This window comes from Guyanagaster necrorhizus (genome assembly GCF_019112545.1).
Source record: "Guyanagaster necrorhizus MCA 3950 unplaced genomic scaffold BT62scaffold_21, whole genome shotgun sequence".
In the NCBI taxonomy this organism is placed as follows: domain Eukaryota; kingdom Fungi; phylum Basidiomycota; class Agaricomycetes; order Agaricales; family Physalacriaceae; genus Guyanagaster; species Guyanagaster necrorhizus.
This window is the reverse complement of record NW_025064900.1, coordinates 231,344-253,626: the sequence shown is the minus strand read 5'-3', so window position 1 is coordinate 253,626 and position 22,283 is coordinate 231,344. Positions and strand designations below refer to the sequence as shown.

Genomic DNA, 22,283 nt, shown 5'->3' with positions numbered 1-22,283 from the left:
CAGCCAAAAAGGTCCAATTCAAATCTCGGCACTATGACAATCCTAGAAAAATTCTCTGTATCAGAGACGTATCACGAAAACACCTACAAGAACACGTACCAATAACTCCACACGCGGCTCTTGCCCCAGAATTTCCAGTCGTCAACGACAGGTTCGTTCCGCCCTTCCCTAGATCATCTGTCCCAGTATGAACGACCATGGAACGTCTAGGAAATCAAGTCAATACCTTCATAAAAATCTCACGAAAAGAAAACGTACCCGATAATGCTCAGTGGCCCATTCAGCGAAATAATCTCATCAGTAATATCCAGCACCGCAACACCGCTGGCATCCGATTGGATATTTCCGAGATCGCCTACGTGCCTTTTGGTTATGGGATCGGTGGGACCACCGTGTGTGGTGTTGAATGGGTTATAATGTTCTCCCGCTGATGTGCAGCCGTCTGTGAGGTTCCCGGAGGTGCTATGGGGCGGTTAGAACGGCGAAGGCAAAAGAAATACTGGACGTACTGGACATGGAAACCTCGTAAGGCTGAAGGATCTAGCCCTACAATGCGTCCCGTTACATGAACGGGTCCATCATAGCTGGACTGCTGGAATATGACGGTGCCGTTGACTGGACTTGGTCCGCTTAAGACGACGACGGCCTTCATATGTTTAAAGTCAGCATTGGAAAGAGAAATCGTTGATAGAAATGGGTACCTCTGAGACAACAGTATCTCGAGACCAGACGGGAAGGACGACGGTGAGTGTGAGGAGTAGTAAGTTAAACATCGTGGCAGGAGGATGGAATGCGTAATAGGCTGTTCGAAGCAGCATCAGTTTACTTTAATGCCTCATGCGTGAGAATTGCGATTATGACATTTTGATTCGTGATCCGTATTAGGTCCTGGAGAAATGTTTCGGCGACGTACAGCCATCCTATTGGCACAGGATACGGGGCACTCGCCCACAGCATCGTCGGGGAGGCGCGCACTGAGTTTTCCACTGCTTTATAGACCACGTCAACAGCTGTAGCAGAAAAGGACCCTGGTCAGAAATTATGAAACTGCTGATATATATTTAGGCTCAAACATCCCCTCGACAACGCAAAAATATCGAACTTTATGGACGCCACTTACATCAGTCGAATCCATCTCTGGCTTCTCGTTTCAGGTATGAATTCTTTGTGGACGTCTGGGACCCAAACGGATATTTTTGTGAGAAATTCTTGGCATTAAAACTGAAACGTACGAAGAGAGTATTCGTACGGATCACGCTATTCTTGTTCAAGAGTAGCATTGAAATGATGTCAATCCCTGCAGCGGTATTGATATCGTTCGAAAATAGCTGGTCATATAATCAGCACATTTCACAGATATAAATTGCTTAACTTTCGGACGGGGTCCTCGACGTGAACGTGGTTATTGGACATATTTTTTGCACCGCGTCACCGAGGACTGCCGTATTGTAATTGCAAAAGTCATGACTGTCATAGACAACCGCACTCTCCAAATCACCATCGTGTCTTATATTGGAGCGACGAAGTCAGAGACAATAACGATTTCTGGTTCGAAGTTAGCATGCTAGCTTAATATAAAGGTGGTAGAACCAACAAGCAAAAGACAGCGCCAAAAATGAAAAGCAGATATATCGTTGTGAGGTTTCCATCGACTGGAAGGCGGAGGAAATCGTAAGACATGTACTGTTCTGACTCAAGGTATGAGAGATACCACGGCCGACATATTTGTACCGTCCAGAAGGACATCCGCAGGTGGAGACTTCATGTACGAGATTCAGTGAGCTCTTTCATAGATAAGAAGGTTAGACGATGTTCTAACAGCTCAATAGCCAGTCTTTAAGATTAAAACTGAGGCATCGGCCTCTGACGAAGAGCAGGAAAATATGACGCGGGGGTCTCGGCAGAATGAAGGAAAGAGGCTGAGTAAATGCAATTCAGTTGAAACAACCCATGAAACATTGCATAGCCAAGGATTAGAGAAACCAAGAGAAGGATAAAATTTTAGTTAGAATACAATTCAAGTCATCTGGAGTTAGGAATCACAATCCAGCTCGTCAGGTGCGAGTAAATTCAGCGGGGATGGTACCGGGTGACAGAGATCGGAGCAAGTTCGGTCCTTTGGAAGCATTCGGACCGAAGCAAAAGGCAAAGGCTGTTGCCAAACAAATAAATGAAAATTTGAGCCCGCGGCTTCTACTCGTGTTTCTTTCTTACCACCATCTTTCTGGTGCAAGGACAGCGTCTTGGTCGTCTCCTGCACACCTCGGCATTTATCTTCGTTCCCGTCGCACTCATCGTCCTCGAAGATGTTGGCTGAAGGGTTCTCAACGGAGAGGGCGGTGCGTCGTGAAGATAGGCTGAGCAGGTGAGGTCCTCGTCCCTGCCTTGTCCTGCTTTGAAGCTCTGTAGTCTATCGGCGCCGCGTATCTTCTCAAGAGAGGTGCAGATACAGATTCTGAGAGCGCAGCAATTGCCTCACAGCCTGTGTGTCATATGTCGGCCCCTTGCGTGGACGACACTGGTGACTGCCAGCACCATTTGTTTCGTCAGTCGCTGACAGGGGATCTGGTCGTGAGTCTGCCGCCTCTAGTTCTCGTCGTAGGCCTAGGTTGCAGTTCTCAAAGATGCGACGATCCCAGCTGCCTCTGTTACATGAAGTACGTTGGCTTCGTCGGCCTCGAGGGACACCATCTCCTGCCTACACCCTAGCTTGTATACCTGGAGCATTTCCTTCTACCTGCATGCCCTCGTGCGGACCGGAAGTTCTCTGGGTCGAGGGTCTGGCCCACCTCGACAAGCTTGTGGGATAGCCGGGTGAAGACGTTGCTTTTCGGTGCTGGTTAGGCGTACGAGGACGACGAGCTCCATGACTTTGCATGGTGGCCAATTTTTCACTTTTCGACTCTTCGCGAGTTTTTATTACATCAGCCAGGTTTACCTGTGCGTATCTAACGTTCATATAGCTTTTTTCCTACTCATTGTTAGTAGATTTTCTTGTCGTCTGTATATGTTCCAGATTCATCATGTTCCCGCTGCAAATATTTGCGCATATATTCACGTTAATTACAGGTTCTTGTCTAAATCGTGTTTCTTTCGTATTCTTATTTGTTGAACAGGGGATTGGGTTGGTGCTATGTATCTTCATTGAAGAATAAATAAGTCATGTATTCTTTGTCTATCAATTTGATTCTTTGTATTCGTGGACTGCAACATTTTTCAGAAACAAGACTTCCAGCAACCAAGTGGTGAATCCGGTTCGTAGAGAGAGATTGTAATTCTATGCCCTTTGTGTGCAAATTCGTGTGGTATCCGCGAACTGACGGCGATTCTTTGGTTTCCCTTACTTGACGTTCATGTGGGCCCGCATTTTTGCCGACCTTCGGTTTCATCGCTAATATTCGCACGTAGGTACCTTATTCTGTTCTTCCCCGCAAGGGGTTCTTCAGGTGCCAATCTATCTATAGGCGCAAGATTGAAGACGGCGTTTTGGATCTCTCCACTAAAGCAGACCCGCTGATAGTTCCCACGGCATTAGTCTCTTCAGGGTTCGATGGTGCGGTCGGTGCTGGAGGGACCCTCGTTATGCTGTCCTCGCTCTCATCGCGCTTCCTGTTCTGGAAAGTTCAGTGGATGACAGCCCATGGAATGAAGGGGTAAGGTCAACGTTTCGGCTTGTGCTGCTTTGTAGGACTTCATTCTTTCGGCGTCAGAAAAGATATGTGGATATATGTTCATGACGCAGCCAGCTTTCATCTGCTTTGTCAGTAGCCTATATGGATCTCGCCGCTGGTAGCCACGAGTTAACCGGCAGCTTTCCGGCCTGCGGCTGCATCAGCTAAGCCTAGTGTGATGGCGTTGGTCGGTGCTTACTCGTTCCTCGCACGTGCAGTTTTTCCTGCTAATCGCCCTGCACTTGCATGCCCGACAGCGGAACGGTCGTTCCGAGTCACGGCTTGGCCAATCTCAACAAGCATGTGTAGTTACGATCTCTGTTCTTAGGGACGACGTACGAAGAGGACAGGCTTCGGTTGCTTTGTCAAGGTCAACTGTCATAAATTTTGCTTGTGCTGACGAGTTACTTTCGGTGTTTTTGACAGACCCTTTTCGCGGTCGAGAACCGGGATAGTTTCCAACACGCCATGTTTCCCCGGACATTGGGGTATATTTCCCCCTAGCTGTAAGTTCGTGTTTTCCCCGGCATTCTCTTTCATTTGCTGAGTTTTGGAGAAGACTATGTTAGTTGTGATAGGGCTAGGTGCATCAACTTGAGCCAGAACTGTGCAATGTCGTCCAAGCTCATCAATACAATTCGTTTTCCTTTCCAATGCCAGTCATGTGACCTTTTGTCGCGGTTTGAGTGGAGCTGCAACATGCCCGCAACTTTATAACTCCTAGGGTTATATTTACCCACGACAACATGGTTTATTACCTGGAGTCTTTCTTTACCCCCGGAAGGGAGAAACTTTGCGCTACAGGCTTCGTGGTGGAACGTAGTCCTCGTCCGCAGAGAACCGTTCTGATCTTATGTCCTCTCCAGCGAAACCTTGGGATGGTGGCATAACTTCTGCCGGAAAGCTTGCTGCAGACGTACATCTTTTCGCCAAGTTTCTAGATTGTCATTGATATTCGCTTGTAGATGCCTCGGTGTGCGCTTGGACTATCCATGATTAATGCAAATCATCATTATTGAATGTAGGGGGGGACCCTTCTCATTCTCCGGTGTCTCTCCAAGTATTGATGCGGCATAATTTCCAGTACGAAAGGAAATCGAAAGGATCTTAGACTCGGCAGGGACCCGAAACTGCCAAGACACCAAAAAATCGATCTCATGATGCCGGCCGGGCCTGTGTCTCTGGCTATATATATAAGTACGGCATCCTTTGCGAAGCCAGCTACTGCTCGCTAACCCAACCCCGTTCGTTTCAACTTGCCATGCTTCACTTCGTGAGCGAGTGCGTCTTGATCATCCTCATCGCCTACCCAATCCTTTTCTTCCTCGTCGAGCAGCACCTTTGCTTAGCACATCTCACCCCCATCCTGCTCCTCGGTCTCACGGTCACCTCGACCTTGGTCATTTCGGCGATGTTGAACTGGATTCTTGTGCTGTGGGGCGAGACAGAGGAGGGGGAAGACATGTCATGTTGTCGTGAGAAGGCGGAGGTGCTGAGCTCAGAGAACAATTCGATGTAAGTAATCGTTCATGTGTAATTATTTGCTTTGCTGAATATCCTTTAGACCTGAAGGTGTCGTATGAGATTTCTGAGGTAGAGTCGAGGTGTTGGGTACTACATTACATACGAATCTTTTGTCTCATGGTGGGATAATTGACTCCGAAGTTTTGGCGGTTGTTCGGTCCGGGCGTCAACCGTTTCCTCCAGGTACAGATATCTATGCGGCTTCGTGCTCCCACTTTCTTGGGATGAGAATGGTTGCTTATTCTCACAGTCTACCTCAGGTGATCTCTAGTTTCCTCTGCCAATTTGCCTGGTTCCAGACTCACTGCTTCATCTGCCTAGTGACATGAAGGCACTGTGTGCACTAAAGCAACTGTTGATCTGTCCCTTACTGGCTTACAGAGCCATCTCAAATCGGATACTGAAAGTGTTCTAGAATTGGAGGTCTGAGACTTGGGCTTGAACTCCACTGGCAAGCCCCAAGCTGCCTTTCTCTTGATTCACTGCTTCCCCTCTGACTCTTATCTGAAACTGATGGCAGTTGGTCTTTATTGATATTATCATTAACACAGTTCATGAGCAGTTCCTTCCAAAGGAGAAATGGCACTCCGATCTTATAGCATACTCTTTGGTGCACAAACCATGGATTCCCCCTATCTGATGTCATCTCTTTAGTCAGCTCATTATTGGAGTCTCGCAATCAGCCTTTGTTCACATGCCTCAGATCCGGCTTTTCTGCAAGGCATTGATCGAGAGGGCATGGTGCCCTGCCTCACAACGATTCAGCCAAGGAAGAACTGACTGACTTGTACATGAAGTGCTTCCTTCACTTTTCATGTTTCCCATGATCCAGTCACTTGATATCATTTTCAGCATATGGTCTAAGAGGAAAAAATGGGATGCTGTGCTCAAGTCCTTTGATAGTGGAAAAACCACTCAAGGCTGAGAAAGGTCATGTGGGTGGACTTGAAACATGAGTTTCTTGGATGGGTGAAAGAGCAGATGACTAGGAAACTGAAGCAGGTGGAGAGCCCATTGAAATATGTATTTATTATTAAGTAGCTTTACAGTAATTACACCATAGTCTTATGCACTCTGACAAGAGATGTTCAAAGCCATCTGGATCATACAAGCAAGAAATCCATTATACCACAAGTATCTTTTCACATAACATACTGCAACTTTTATACAACATTTCAGTGCCAGAGAAAAAAAAATCCATCAAATTTGAACAGGTGAAAACTTCAGGAGGCATGACACTTGTGAAGACATCCTGCTGTGTAATGGAGAAAATTTACAGGCTGCACAATAATAGAACAGATATAATACCATCTCATTAATAGGTAACCCAGCAGTCAAAATCACTATCCAAAGCATGCTTCCACAACCTGGCTAGGCTTCCCACTATGGATTTCAATCTCAATTGATGGATTCTTGTTCATCACTGGCTTCAGCTCTTGAGTGATCCATTCCTTTGACTTGTCCTTCATATTGTTTCTCACTTGTAGAACTAAGAACCACCTGAGATTCTTGTAGTTCTCCTGACTCAGAGTTTCAATGATGGATTCCCAATCAAGATTATCAAAATCAGTGACAAATGACATCCAGACTACTAAAATTATTTTATTGATGGATGAAGATGTGATTTTTCAAAGTATTTCAGGAATATATTGAGTGCAGGCAGCCACAGTATTAAAGTCATTGCATATAGAAACAAATCAGAATATGATAGATTCAAGGTTTGTGCTGTACTTGAGGTTTGCATTGTGAGAGAGTGAGGCTGCATCTAGTCAATGAAAAAGACAAACATCAGTGCAATTTAATCAAGATCATTATAATATGTACTATTGTGCATTATACAAAGAAGAATCAAAGATATACTTAAATGCTTCAGCAATAGACCAGTGATTGGAATAATTTATAGAATGAGACAGTTTTCATAGCCAACAGTAAACAGCAAAGATGATAAAGAAGCAGAGAGTCCATCAAGATAGAACAGAGTTGTTTCTTCTGGAGGTGAGCTTTTATCACACAGGTTATAGTCCAAATATGCAGATGGTAAAAGTCTATACAATGACAGAATATGGATTATGTGGTCCAGAATAAGGAAAATGCATGATTCAAGAGCTAAGTGTGTCATTCCAGTGAAACTGAACAGAAAAGGAGAAAAGTCACCAAGTTCTCCTCTGAAATGAGAGAGAATGATGCATTGTCTATATGTAGCTTCTTGAGGTTGGAGAATATGGAAGGTATGGCAGTTGAATGTTAAGCCCAAGTCACACATGATCTAAACACATGATAAACTGATGCTGTATTGAGTTTGTACAGTCATGTCAGAGTTCACTATATGTGTCTGTTGATCTAGTGCTTCAAGGCCAAAAACAGTCAGCTCAAGATGAAGTGGTGAAGAATAAACTTTAGCTTGAAGCTGGGTATCTACAGTGAGAGCTATGCTACTTATATACTGTCCAGGAGTCTGTGTAAAAATATATCTACTAATTGTATGTTCTTATGCTACTGTGCTCTTTGTCTTTGAGTGTTGTTACTGTCCACAAAGGAGTATTGTCTATTGTTGAGAGTATTGTTGCTGTTGAAGGACAATAGCCAACTCTGTCTATTATAGTGACTAAGCAGGTCTCATGGTCCTAAGTGCTCTGCTAAATGCCCTGACTAAGTGCAAATAGGGGTTAATCAAGAAAGGAAAAAAGAAAAAATTATAGAAAAATCATAACATTGAAGGAGTCTCAAGAAGAAAAAGGTTCACTAAATTGCAGGCCAAGACAATCATGTTAGAACCACTGTCATTGTTTAGTTCTTTGAGTTCTCTGAGAATTAAGATATGGATAAAGTCAAGGAAAGAGCAGTATGGACTGGCAATAATGTCTATAAAGGTTGCATGATTAACAAAGGAAGCAGTCATGGTTTGGCAAAGATAGTATTGGCTGTATGGCAGCCATGTCCTAGAAGCCAAGGAACAAGATAATAAAGCTGACCAGTGTTTATCTGTGAGCTCTGCAAGATCACTGTCATCACTGTCATTGCTGTCACCAGAGTAAGGAAAATAATAAACATTGTTGATAATTATATTCACAATCTCTACAGGGAAATTGCTTTGAGACATGAGTAGTGACATAAAGGATGATGGTGGCTCAAGAAGCCAAGCTAGCATGATTAAATGCTGATGAGCTGCTAGGCTCTGTGCACTCTGAAATCACAGGCCTCAATAATTATTTTTGACTTCTGCCTTTAAATGGGCTTTCAATAAACCAATCATTTTAGGTTCAACAGCAGTAGTTTCATCAAGAACTATTCATTACTTGTAGATATTTCTTTGTGCATGAAGATTATATGTTATATATGAACTTTCTATTTGTCTGCAAACTTTTCTCATCAACCATATAATGCACAAACTTTCTATGCTATAATAAGCACCATAGGCACAGTCAGCACTACAATAACTGATCAGACATACATCATTATTAGTATACATGTAGCACTCTAAGGTGGCTCACAAGGTCCATTGTAATGCATATACAAAACTGGCTGTAGATGTCTAAGCTTTTCACAGCCAGCATGTGAAAAAGTAATAGGCTGCAGAGGACTAACTCTGTGTTTGGTTAGATATATAAGGAATATTAGAAGGACTAGCATACTATTGGCTACATGAACTTTTAAATATGCAATGTTTACTAAAAGCCTCACAGCCTTTAAGGCTTTGCATAATAAAAACTTTGCTAGGCTCACTAAGCTAGTACTATAGTTACAAATGCTGTTTAAATGTAGCATACTTAGTATTAGTAAAAGGATAGTATAAGTAGTGTACAAGATAACACACAAAGAGAAGGACAAGTAATACTAAGACTATTCAACTGTTAAGCCTAAGCAACACATGACCTGAATACATAATAAACAGATACTGTATCATCTTTGTACAGTCACATCTGAGTTCACTATATGCATTTGTATGGCTTTGTGTCTCAAGGCTATTATAAGTTAGGCTCAAGATAGAATGGTAGATGAATAAACTTTAGCTTGAAGCTGAGGTTGTATCAGCAAGAGCTGTCCTACTTATATACTACAAGTCTATCAGAATAAATATACTACTACTTATTATGTCTGTCTAAGTCATTGTGTTTGTTGTCCTTAAACATCACTACTATCTACAATAGGGCTGTTGTGTATCATTGAGCATTATTATCACATCAAAAGACAATGACAGACTTGGCTTGTTGTGATGACTAAGCCAGTCTCACAGTCCTAAGTGCTAATATAGATACTCTGACTAAGCATAAATAAGAGTTAATTGAAGAAAGAAATAGAAAAATCATAATATTACCTCCTTCTTAAGACTATTGTCCTGATAGCTTAATTAAGAGATAATTCATAGTCTCATATAGTATCTGCAGCATTCATCTGTTTTTTATTTACTCACTGGTTAGATTCTGAGCTGTAGCCCTTCCAACTAACCAGATAATCAACTGTCATAGTTGTCCTGCCATCTCTGACCTTGATCTTGTGTAATTTATAGTTTAAGATCTGATCAATTTCATAATACTTTTTATCATTGATCAAGTCAGTGTTACGATTTTTTCTATTTTCTTTTCTTTTTCCTCAGAAATAACCCCTATCTTTGCTTAGTCAGAGCACTTAGACTAGCACTTAGGACCATGGGAATGCTTAGCTCAGCAATCCAGTCGATCATTCTCCTATTGCGCTGTTGTGTGCTGTAAAGGGAGAGACAGTACTTCTTTTGTCTCCAACTTGCAGTGCAACAACAACAGCACAACAGCAAGACAACAGCTTTTGTGGAGAGCCTGGCAACAGCAGGAGTAATAGCTCTATGACAGACAATATCTTTTGTGAACAGTTATTAATAGCCAGATAACAGAACAGTATTTAAGTAGCTTTAGTTCTCGCTGTAATACTCCAGTCTCAAACTAAAGTTTATTCTCTACCATCCTATCTTGAGCCAACTACTTAATGCCTTGATCACACAAAGCTGATAGTGCATCAGTGAATTCTAACAGTATAACCCAAAGTGTGAGGTTCTGTTAGTCTATCACGTGTTGTCAGCCATGTGGAGTTTGGGCTTAACAATTAGTTTGAGACTTCTCATTCCCTTTCTCAAGCCCAATTGTGCTGAGGAACTGAATGCCCCCCGCCCTTAACCCTTCTGATCCAAACTTTACCCACGAGTTCTTTGAACTCTTGGCTTCTATTATAGGAATCTTGATCGGTCTATTGGTGATCATACAGCTGTGCCATAGATGCCAATCGATCATAGCTTGGACAATCAGACACTATCACGAATTCCAATGCATTTGAACTATCCTCAGAAATATCATACCAGACCTCCCCCTCTATGACATTCCTGCCTCTGCCCAACAATCCTTCTGAGCTGCAGAAGGAACAGACCCTGAAAGCATCCCTGGGAGCTTGGCTTAAGGGCATTCTAGGGAAGAAGAAGAGGAGCAGCATCAGCAGCAGCACATATACCCCCCACAACCCCTGACAGCAGTCGTCTGAAACTCTGAAAACCCTTGGGCTGCAGGGTTTCGACGATCCAGACCTGACACCCCCATCCTGTCCTCCCAGCACAGTGTCGCTCCAACCAGGATAACAACCCCCATCTCTAGCACTGGCATTGGGCACCATACTAGAGACTCCTTGGATGCCTCATGGATAGCTTGAGAGACTGGAAGTCTCAGGAGCAGTAGGTCTCGACACACCCCATCAGTATGAAACTGAAGTACTGATGACTGAGATGACTCCTATTAGAATAATGACAGCAATGAGCACCACTGGTGGTGAGCCGCTGCCGCTGAGGCTGACAGGATGGAGCACCATCCAGTTGGTGGTAATACTAGCCAAGCAGAAAGCATATGAGCAGTACTAAGCAGAATGCAACCAACCAGCCCTGTCATCCCAGGTCTCTCAAGAGAGAACCCAATATGATGTACCCAAGACCTTCCCCAGTACTGGCAGGACCAGGCACATATCGACAACAAGATTACAAGAGAGAATGCCCTCTTTGGGAGGTACCTTCAGACATGGGCAGCAGAAGAGCACAGAAGAGGCAAGGGAGATAGCCAGACCACAACCTATATCAGAACTGCCACCTCCGACTTGCCTTTCAGGGAACCTACCACTCCTGCCACTGAGTCTGACCCCTGGGCAGACTACCAGGAAGAGACCTAGCCCCACCTCGATGACAACCACCCGTTATCTTACGGGACCGATACCATTGCAGAGATGGAGGACATCTCAGTCCAGAGAGATGGAATCCCAGCTGAGAGAGGCACCATCAGGGGAGACGATGAGGGTATCGACCCCACCAGTGATCTCAAGAAGTTTCTCGATGGGGCTTTTGCAGCCCTTTTCCTCAACCTGAAGTTTTACAGAAACTTCCACTGGTATTGCAGAGCAATAGTGCTAGGAGCAACAACAAGTGTCGAGGAGCCACCAGAGCAGTCTGAGCAACAGCCTACTCCTCACCCCAGACCTAATAATGCCGGACCCAGCATGCAGCCCCAGCCTGATGGTGCTGATAGTTTACGACCCATGCATCAGTTCCCCCCTCGAGAGTGAGGAGGCAACCGACATGGACGATGAGGCCAAGGAGGCGGACCCCAGCAGAAAGGGTGGGGCTCTGCTCTCTAGCTGGAAGGAAGCATTTAAACCATCAACAGAAAAAGAATTGCAATGAGAGACACGCAAGATGCAAAAAGAGGATTTCCTTCAGCTGTACCAGGAGCAGGTAGCTGAATTGTGAAAGGATGATCTTTGGTTAAGATCATCCTTAGGACAAAGGTATACTTTTGCTGACTTTATTGAAAAAGGGGAAATTTTACAGTATGCGGCCACTGAGCAGGCCATTTTTAACTTTAATCAAAGATATTCACATTATCAGATGGAACCGTTACCACTATACAAGCTGAAATATGGCAGGAGAATGGCACCCAGAATGTGGATGCCGAGTATAATGCTATCCAAAATGGCAAACATGGCATCATCAATCCGAACAGCATCTTCCTGATACTCACTCACTATGTCAGCCATCTGCAGCATGGCATCTCAGCTTGCCAGAAGCTGACCACAGGCCGACTGGCAACACCTTGGCTTGTGGAGACTACCACCTTTTCCGAAACCATTTGCCGGACAGCTGCTCTCAGATGAAGCTGAAGGCAGTGGAGAAAATCTGCCCAAGGCACCTCTCCTAACAGAAGATGACCCTGAAGCACTTGCCCAGAGCTGGACCATTAGGAACAGGAGAATTGTATGAAAGGAAGCCCTGAAACTGGGAAGCCCTATCGCCGATGATAGATCTCTTCATTTATTCTCAGGACCCTCAAGCAGATGGGCACAGCTGCCTCATGGCAGACTCTCAAACCCGATGCTCACCCTTGATGCCAATGCCCAGATCCTCCAAGTAAAACCGATCCTCTGTGCTGAACCCCACCCCTTCCAAGAGGCATCTGATGATATTAACTGCTTTCTGGTTGACTGCAACCAATATTTCCAAATGTTCGTGCCATACTTTCTCGCTAATATGTATAAGGTGACCTTTGCCATCACCCACATGGCGGACAAAGCCAAAACATAGTGGGTTTTGATCGCTCCTACATTCTGGTCCACTACTAGAGACCATCACTGATACCCCACATAGCTAGTCTTCAAACAGATGATCAGAGACAAATTCATAGACTCCACTGTACAAGAGGTCCATAAACAAAAAATGAAGGAGTTCAAGATGGCTGAAAAACTGGCCACCAAATATTTCGATGAACTGGAGTGACTTGGCACTCTTGCAGGGGTCCGGGAGGATGTTGCCGACACTGGACAGATGGTCAAATATATGAAAATGGGACTATCATCCCATTATCTTATAACCATCTCAGATATCAGCTGAGACATCCCGAGCAGCTATGATAAATAGAAGAGCTGAATTATTATCATGTATAAGGAATAGCAACGACAGAAGGCAGAAGCAACTACTTTGGCATATGGCCATCAAAGTCAGGGACAGGGCCTGAAACCCTTCACTCCCAGTGTGACCATGTCCACCAAGCCTAGTGGCTCGACTCCAACTTCTTATGGCATAAAGCAAACTAGTATGGGCACAACATTTACTGGAATGGGTTAGCCAATGGATGTGGATTGGCTCAAGAAGGAGGGGAAGTGTTTCAATTGTGGCCAGAAGGGCCACATGGCATGAAACTGCCTCCAGAAGAAGAACAAGCACACACAAGAAGATATTTGGGCACAGATTGCCTAATTAATGAAGGAAAACAAAGACCTCAGGCAGGATGACAAGCTCGAGAAGGGAAAAGGCGAGGCTGAGCAGTGAGCGATTCCACTGACTTGGCCAAGAAAAAAGATAATAGGTTACAAGCTGCTGGACAGACTGATATTTTACTCTCTGTAGTATCACTCTCTATGTCTAAATTATGCATGCATTCAAATATACCCAACCCTATTATCCACCATTCAGAATCATCTAAGGAACCAACTTCAATAACTCAAGTGCTGATGAAGAGCCAAAGAGGGGCAGAGAGCCCCAAAGGTGTGTTATCATCAAAAGTTCATCAAACTAAAACTATAAAACAGACTCAATCACCTTTGGGCCAAACAGGGATAGAGAGCCCCATTGCTTAGCTAAAGCCATTTGATACTGAATAGACCTGGCGAGCCATCAAGGAGGCCAAAGATGAAGAAGCAGCAAAAGCTGTACTCAAAAACTGGGTACACAAATCCTGAGCCGAGGAAGTAATCGATGATATGATTGCTGGAATGAGAGTTGCGGAATGGTGCTGCACTCTAGAATGGCTCGATGAATTACATGGGCCATGAAAATTCATCCGACAAGCCAAATCTCCAGAAAAAGATTTACTTGCCAAGGCACAGATCAAGATGTTAACATCTCGATCAACCCATGCAGTCACTGCTTTGATTGACAGTGGCTGCACAGGAAATAGCATCAACCAGGCTTTCATCAACCAGCATCAATTGCCCACTTGGGCAACAGCGGCACCCATCCCAGTCTATAATGCAGATAGGACAAAGAACCAAGCCAGATCGATTACTGAATACATAGAGCTTAGGCTCACCATCGGTGATCATTCAGAATGAATTGATTTAGCAGTAACTGATCTAGGAATAAAAGGGATATTCCTTGGTCATGATTGGCTGATCAGACACAACCCGCTAATCAACTGGAAGACCAGATGTATTATTTTCACTTGATGTCAATGCTGGAAGATTCCATTCGAACTACTGGATGAAGATCCTGAGGACTGATGGGATGAAGAAATGGAAGATGGTGAAACCATTCTTGCCGTCAATCTACAAAGGGCCATTAACATTCAGGCAGTACATCATGCTAATGACCTAGCAGCAAAAGCCAATGCCAGAAAAGAGGAAAGGACATTCAAAGAAATGGTACTTGAATAGACATGTGACTATCAGAATTTATTCAAAAAAGAAAGTTTTGATGAACTACCTGATGTGAAACCCTGGGACCATGCCATCAAACTAACTCTTAATGCTAATGCCAATCTGGATTGCAAGTGTTATCTACTAGGCAATAATAAACAACAAGAGCTAGACAAGTTTCTCGAAGAGAACTTATCTAGCAGAAGGATCTGACCATCAAAGTCACCAATAGTGTCCCCCTTCTTTTTCATTAAAAAGAAGGATGAGAAACTCCGACCAGTATAAGATTATCAGAAGCTCAATAAAATGACAATCAAGAACCGCTACCCACTTCCATTGATTGTGAAACTAATGGACAAACTCCAGAGTGCAAAGTATTACACCAAACTCAACATTCGGTGGAGGTACAACAACATGCACATCAAAGAAGGTGATGAATAGAAGGCTGCTTTTCGAACTAACCATGGTTTGTTCGAACCGATGGTTATGTTCTTCAGGCTCACCAATTCACCAGCCACCTTTCAGTGGATGATGAATGATATCTTCAAAGATCTCATTGCCACAGGAAAGGTGATGATCTACCTAGATGATATTCTTATCATGTCCAAAACCAAGGAGGAGCACTGAAGGATAGTATGACAAGTACTATCCTTAATGAGGAAGCACCAACTCTTCCTCAAGGCTGAGAAGTGCAAATTCAAGATATTGGAAACAGAATACCTCAGAGTCATTATCAGTGAAGGGAGCATCAGAATGGACCCTATCAAGGTTGCAGGAGTAACTGGATGGCTGGAACCAACAAAGAAGAAGAAATTGCAGTCATTTCTTGGATTCACTAACTTCTACCGATGATTTATCTGAGATTACAGCAAAGTTGTTTGACCAATGATGCAATTAACCAGAAATTCCCCATGGAGCTGGGGAATTTCCCAATGGGCAGCATTCAATGACCTTAAATGCCAATTAGCCAAAGACATCATCCTAACAATCCCTAGCCAAGAAGGGAAGTTCCAGATGGAAGCCGACTCTAGTGAAGGCACAATCAGAGCCGTACTCTCACAGGAACAAGATGACAAATGGTGACCTGTCACCTTTATATCAAAAGCCCTCACAGTAACTGAGTGCAACTATGAAATCTATGACAAGGAACTTCTAGCCATAATGCTCACCCTTGCTGAATGGTGACATTACCTCATTGGAGCTCATCAGACATTTGAAATTTGGACCGATCATCAAAACTTATGATACTTCCAACAACCCCAAAAGCTTAATCGCAGACAGGCTAGATGGGTTACAGAATTATCTGAATACGACTACACACTGCATCACAAGGCTGAGGCAGCAAACAAGAAAGCCAATTTCCTCAGCCGCAGAGCAGATCATAATCAAGGAGGAAACAACAACAAAGAGGTCATATTATTGCAGCCAGAGCACTTCTGGGCAATGATTATGCCAACAGAAGAGGAGATGCATGAGTGCATCAAAAGCGCCACTCGGAGCCCCCACAAGTGGGATCAAAGAATCGCACCATCACTCAATCATGAGTGAGGACTGAAAAAGAAAGGGGGATTAATCTGCTATGACAGGCAGATCTATATCCTGAGGGATCAAGGACTGTAGGGTGATATTATCACTACATGTCATGATCATGTGACCACTGGACACCCTGAGATTGCTAAAACTAAGGAATTAGTCTTAAGAGAGTATTGGTAGCCAAAGATAGACCATGATATTACCCAATATGTCAATGCTTGTGAAGTTTGCCAATGAGGCAAGACTTCAACACAACCCAGAGCAGCCCCACTGCACCTGAATAAAATCTCTTCATCATCATGGACCCATATCTTGGTGGATATAATAACTGGACTTTCTGAAAGTGATGGCTATGATGTCATCATCATCATAGTAGACTGCTTCTCGAAGGCAATCATCCTAATCACATGTTCAACAGAATTGACATCTGAAGGATGGGCTAAAATCCTATAGGATAAAGTCTATGCAAAATATGGCATGCCCCAAGTGGTAATTTCAGACAGAGGGCCACAGTTCATCTCCAAATTTTTAGACAATCTGTATCGACTCCTCAACATCAAATGAAATGCCTCAACAGCATATCACCTACAGACAGATAGCCAAATGGAATAGGCCAATCAGGAAATAGAAGAGTACTTATGACTTTTCATCAGTTACTGACAGGATGACTGGATAGAATGGCTAGCACTAGCAGCATTCCAACACAACAATAGAATTCACTCTGCAATGGGCAAAACACCGTTTTTTGTGAATTACAGACAGAACCCACTAGTAGCACAAATAAAACAGGTTTGCACAACAATGCTGGCATCAATAGACTTTGCATCAACAATGGCAAAGATCTATGAGGAGACCAAGACTGCCTTCGAAAAAGCTGCTTCAACAATGAAGAAGCAGTATGACAAACACCAATGAGCAGCACATCAGTATTCAACAAACAATAAGGTTTGGTTGGATATGACAAACCTGCACCTACCAAGACCAAAACAGAAACTTGCAGACAAATGAACAGGACCATTCAAAGTCCTACACAAAATTGGAAACTCTGCATACAAGTTGCAAATCTCTGCAACTTGGAAAATTCATAATGTTTTTAACGAAATATTACTGACACCATACATGGCACCAGCCTTCCCAAACCAGAAATGACCACCTCCACCTCCTCCAGAACTCATCAACGATGAAGAACACTATGAAATTGATAAAGTGCTAAACCACAGAACCTGAAGGGTCAAAGCATGAGGCAGAGGCATGAAAACAACTATTGACTACTTAGTCAGCTGGAAAGGATATGGACCAGAATCAAACCAATGGGTCAATGAAAAACACATGAATGTAGAAAACACCATTCGGGACTATGAACACAAAATCAATAAATTGGACATGAAGGGGGTCATATTCAACATTATATCTGCAAAGACAGATGCAGTGACAACAGGAAGGAAGATTATATCTAGCCAGATATACATCAACCAATCTGCCGACAGCAGAGGACATGTATCGATGGATGAGCTAAAAATGGTGGGGACATACAGTGAAGAGCAATGTACCACCCCTTCAACTCATTTGAAGCCTGCAGCTGAAGTGATGAGAGGTCCAGCAGATTGGCCACCTCCTTCCGGCAAGAAAGACTTACCCTAACTTAACCATCAGGACGATGGTCTTAAGGAGGGGGTAATGTTATGATTTTTCCTATTTTCTTTTCTTTTTCCTCAGAAATGATCCCTATCTTTGCTTAGTCAGAGTGCTTAGACTAGTGCTTAGGATCATGGAAATGCTTAGCTCAGCAATCCAGTCAGTCATTCTCCTATTGCACTGCTGTGTGCTATGAAGAGAGAGACAGTACTTCTTTTGTCTCCAACTTGCAGTGCAACAACAACAGCACAACAGCAAGACAACAGCTTTTGTGGAGAGCCTGGCAACAGCAGGGGTAATAGCTCTATGACAGACAATATCTTTTGTGAACAGTTATTAATAGCCAGATAACAGAACAGTATTTAAGTAGCTTTAGTTCTCGCTGTAATACCCCAGTCTCAAACTAAAGTTTATTCTCTACCATCCTATCTTGAGCCAACTACTTAATGCCTTGATCACACAAAGCTGATAGTGCATCAGTGAATTCTAACAGTATAACCCAAAGTGTGAGGTTCTGTTAGTCTATCACGTGTTGTCAGTCATGTGGAGTTTGGGCTTAACAGTCAGATGATGGAGGAGACAGTCACTCTTGATTTGAAAAGGCAGATATAATGAAGGGAGTTAAAAGTGATTCATTGAACATATTATGGACCTTTCAGTTTGAGGGGAGATAGAGTCAATAAGCAGAAGCTCCTACTTTGATGAGTATTGGAAAGAGTCTGGTGTATTTATCAGCAAGTTTCTGCTTTGAGCAAGAAAGATGGAGGTTGGTCATATCCAATCAGACTCTGTCATTAATGTTGTATGTGTGGGCAGGAGCACAATATTTGTTGTTGTGTTGGAATGCTGTGAGTGCAAGCCACTCTATCCAGTCATCTTGTTGGTAGTTAATAAAGAGTTGGAGATACTTTTTGACTTCTTGATTAACCTGCTCCATCTGGCTATCAGTCTGTGGATGGTATGCTGTTGAAGTGTTTCATTGAATGCTGAGGAGGCAGTAAACATCATTGAGAAACTTGGAGATAAATTGTGGTCCTCAGTCTGAGATGATGACTTGAGGTATACTATATTTGGCATAGACTTCATCACATAAGATTTTTGCCCATCCTTCTAATGTCAATTCTGTCAAACAGGCAATCAGAATGATCACCTTTGAGAATCAATCAACAATGACTATAATGGCATTATAGCTATTGCATTCTGATAAATGAGTAATCATATCCACCAAAATATGCATCCAGGATAAGTGAGGCACTTCATTTGAATAAAAGGGAGCTGTCTTTGGCTGTGTCATAAACTTTCTCTATTGACAGATTTCATATCCCTTCACATAATATTTCATGTCTTGTCTCAATTTTAGCCATTAGTATTTGTGAAGAACAAGTTCCTTGGTCTTTGTAATGCCAGAGTGTCTTATCATTGCATGGTCATAATGGGCAGTGATGATCTCACCACAAAGCTGCTGGTCTCTTGGAATGTAGATTCTGCCATCATATTGGATTATTCCATCCTCCTTCATCATTTCTTGCTCATGATTGAGGGATAGGATCATGTGCTGATTCCATTTATCACTGTCTCTGGTTGCACTCTTGATCTGCTTGTGGATCTCTTTCTCCATTGGCATTATCATTGCCTGAAAATGTTTGAGCTTTAATAATGTCACTCCCTTGTTATTATTTCCTTCCTGGTTGTGGCCTGTGCATTAGCTGAAAAGATTAGCCTTCTTATTTGCTGCTCTGGCCTTGTGATGAAGGATATACTCATACTAGCTCAGTTTAGTCACCAAGCAGGCCTGTTGTTGATTGAGCTTCTGTGGTTATCAGAAGTATCACAGATTTTGATGATCTATCCAGATCTTGAAGGTCTGAACTGCATCTATCAGATAATGCTGCCATTCTTCCAAGACAAGCATTATTGCAAGCAACTCCTTATCATATATCTCATAGTTGTATCCTATTACAGTTAAAGCCTTTGAAAGGAAGGCCACCAGTCATCACCTTCTGTCTTACTCCTGAGAGAGTACCACTCTGATTGCTCTCTCACTAGAATTGGCCTTGATTCTAAACCTTTCTTTCTAAGTTAGGATGATGAGAACAATGTCCTCTGTGAGTCATCACTTCAGATCATTGAAGGCTTGTTGTTGGGAGTGTCTCCAGTTCCATGGAGTGTTTTCTGTTAATTGTGTCATGGGCTTGATGATCTTGCTATAATCTCAAATAAATCAGCAATAGAAGTTGGTAAACTCTAAGAAGGATTGAATTTCCTTCTTTTTGGTTGGTACTGGCCATTCAGTTACTCTGGCTATCTTAATAGGGTCTATGCAGATACTTCCTTTGCTGATAATGATGCTGAGGTACTCTGTCTCTAACATCTCAAACTTGCACTTCTCTGCCTTGAGAAACAGCTTGTGCTTTCTCATTAATTTTAACATCTTTTAAACCAATTGTTAATATTCCTTTTGGTCTTTGGATATTATTAGAATATTGTCTAAGTATATTGTTATCTTTCTGGTGGTGATGAGATCCTTAAAGATGTCATTCATCATCTATTGGAAGGTGGTGAGGGAATTTGTGAGGCTAAAGAACATCACCATGGGTTCAAAGAGCCCTTGATTAATTTGGAAGGCTGCTTTTCACTCATCACCTTCTTTAATGCACACATTATTATATCCCCATCAGACATCCAATTTAGTGTAGTATCTGGCACCTCTGAGTTTATCCATCAATTCAGAGATTAAAGGAAAGGGATAGCAGTTCTTGATTGTCATTTTATTTAGCTTCTGATAGTCTTAGACCAGTCAGAGTTTACCATCCTTCTTTTTGATGAAGAAGAATGATGATGCCATAGAGGACTTCAATAGTCAGATTTATCTGCTGGAAAGGTTCTCATTCAGAAACTTGTTGAGTTTCTGTTGTTTGTGATTGCTGAATAGATAGGTTTTGCAATTGAGATTGGCATTAGCATTGGAAATTAATTTGATTATATAGTCTCAGGGCTTAGGCTCTGGCAAATCATTGAAACTCTCCTTATTGAATAGATCATGATAGTCCTGTGCTCATTCAGAGATCATTTCCTCAAACAACTTCTCCTCTCTTCTGGCATGATGCATAGCTTGAATGTGCAGGGCCTGCTGGAAGTCTATAGTGAGAATCATTTCCTCATCTTCTATTTTCTCATCCCACTGATCTTCTGAGTCCTCATCAGACAATTCAAAGGAGATCTTCCAATATTTGCATCATGCAAATGTGATCTTTCTGGTCTTCCAGTTAACTAGTAGGTTGTAATGTATGAGCCAGTCATGGCTGAGAAACACTTCTTTTGTTTCTAGATCAGTGACAGCTAAGTCAATTCATTCAGAGTGGTCTCCAATGATGAGCTGCAGCTTGATGAATTTGGTGATTGAGCCAGCTTGATTTTTAGTGCTATCAGCATTATATACCAGTATAGAAACCACTGTGGCCTGAGTCAGTAATTGGTGCTTGTCAATAAAAGCACAATTGATTAAACTGCTAATGCAGCCACTATTGATTAGAGCAGTTACTGCATACATCAAGTGGTTTGTGAGAGTTTCAATTTAGACTTTAGTTGTCAGATCTTAGCTTAGGGTTTTGGTCTGACAGATATATCATTGGGGCTCATGTAGTTCATCAGGCCATTCTAAGGCTCAACATCATTCAGCCTTCCTCATCCTCTCAATCATGTCATTGATGACCTCCTTGGCTCAGAACTTGTGTATCCAATTCTTAAGTACTGCCTTCACTGCTTCTTCTGTTGATGCTTCTTTGATGGCTCACCAGATTCATTTGGTGTTGAATAGCTTGAGCCATTTGATGAGGGTCTTTCTCTCTGTTTGGCCTATAGGCAGTTGAGCTTTTTCTTCTGGTGATTCATATATGTGTGTGGTGGTAGTGGAGTCAGGTATATTCAAATGCACATATAATTTAGATATAGGAGTACCTACAAAAGTACTATTAGTCTATCTCATGGCTACTGATGACATACTGTTCTTCTTGGCTGATCCAGTGGAATTGCTCACTGGTTGGCTCTGTCTTTTATCTCTTCAATTTTTGTTTCTGCACCAAGTTTCTCAATCTTCTTCTGCAGTTCAGCAATTTGTGCCCAGCTATCTTTGCAGATCCACTTCTTCTTCAGACAATCCTGCAATATGTGTTCTTTCTGACTGAAATTAAAGCATTTCTCCTCCTTCTTGAGTTGATCAATGTCTATGAGCTTCTCAGACCTAGTGTATATTGTGTCTGTCCCCATCTTCTGAGTTCTATACACAGGAGTGCTAGTCATTGATGAAGTTTCTGTCTTAGAAGCACTGATCTGACTGCCAGTCTTCTGATTCAAGGACTGATTCAGCTTCTGGTACTCCTGTAGATTGGCTTTCTCTGCCTTCCATCATTGCCTCTCCTTGTATATTTTGATAACATGTTTCTTCCATTCATCATATCTCTTCAGGATGAACTTGCTGATATCTGAGATCATCTTAATGTAAGAAGGTGG

General features: G+C 42.8%; 4 protein-coding genes across 4 annotated transcripts; 1 reads left to right on the top strand and 3 right to left on the bottom strand.

Moving 5' to 3' along the window:
• Positions 1-31: 31 nt before the first annotated feature.
• Positions 32-676, bottom strand: BT62DRAFT_902035 (copper/zinc binding superoxide dismutase; the record flags this gene model as incomplete). The annotated part of the gene is made up of 3 exons (XM_043183479.1): positions 32-206; positions 259-462; positions 510-676. Coding segments are annotated over 3 exons (546 nt in total), but the record flags the coding sequence as incomplete, so codon positions are not given.
• Positions 677-2,522: 1,846 nt separating this feature from the next.
• On the bottom strand, positions 2,523-2,930 carry BT62DRAFT_934676 (uncharacterized protein). Its single transcript, XM_043186768.1, is given in 3 exon segments — positions 2,523-2,559; positions 2,608-2,609; positions 2,624-2,930. The coding sequence occupies 1 exon segment, from the start codon at positions 2,876-2,878 to the stop codon at positions 2,699-2,701; it is 180 nt and encodes a 59-aa protein (XP_043037223.1). The 5' UTR covers positions 2,879-2,930; the 3' UTR covers positions 2,523-2,559; positions 2,608-2,609; positions 2,624-2,698.
• Positions 2,931-3,458: 528 nt separating this feature from the next.
• BT62DRAFT_995790 (uncharacterized protein) lies at positions 3,459-4,155 on the bottom strand (the record flags this gene model as incomplete). The annotated part of the gene is made up of 3 exons (XM_043190544.1): positions 3,459-3,609; positions 3,871-3,952; positions 4,011-4,155. 3 exons carry the CDS (start codon positions 4,153-4,155, stop codon positions 3,459-3,461), a joined length of 378 nt encoding a protein of 125 aa, XP_043037222.1.
• Positions 4,156-4,417: 262 nt separating this feature from the next.
• BT62DRAFT_1008782 (uncharacterized protein) lies at positions 4,418-5,254 on the top strand (the record flags this gene model as incomplete). Its single annotated transcript, XM_043177484.1, has 6 exons — positions 4,418-4,499; positions 4,538-4,587; positions 4,637-4,646; positions 4,697-4,731; positions 4,783-5,186; positions 5,236-5,254. The coding sequence occupies 6 exons, from the start codon at positions 4,418-4,420 to the stop codon at positions 5,252-5,254; spliced, it is 600 nt and encodes a 199-aa protein (XP_043037221.1).
• Positions 5,255-22,283: the final 17,029 nt, after the last annotated feature.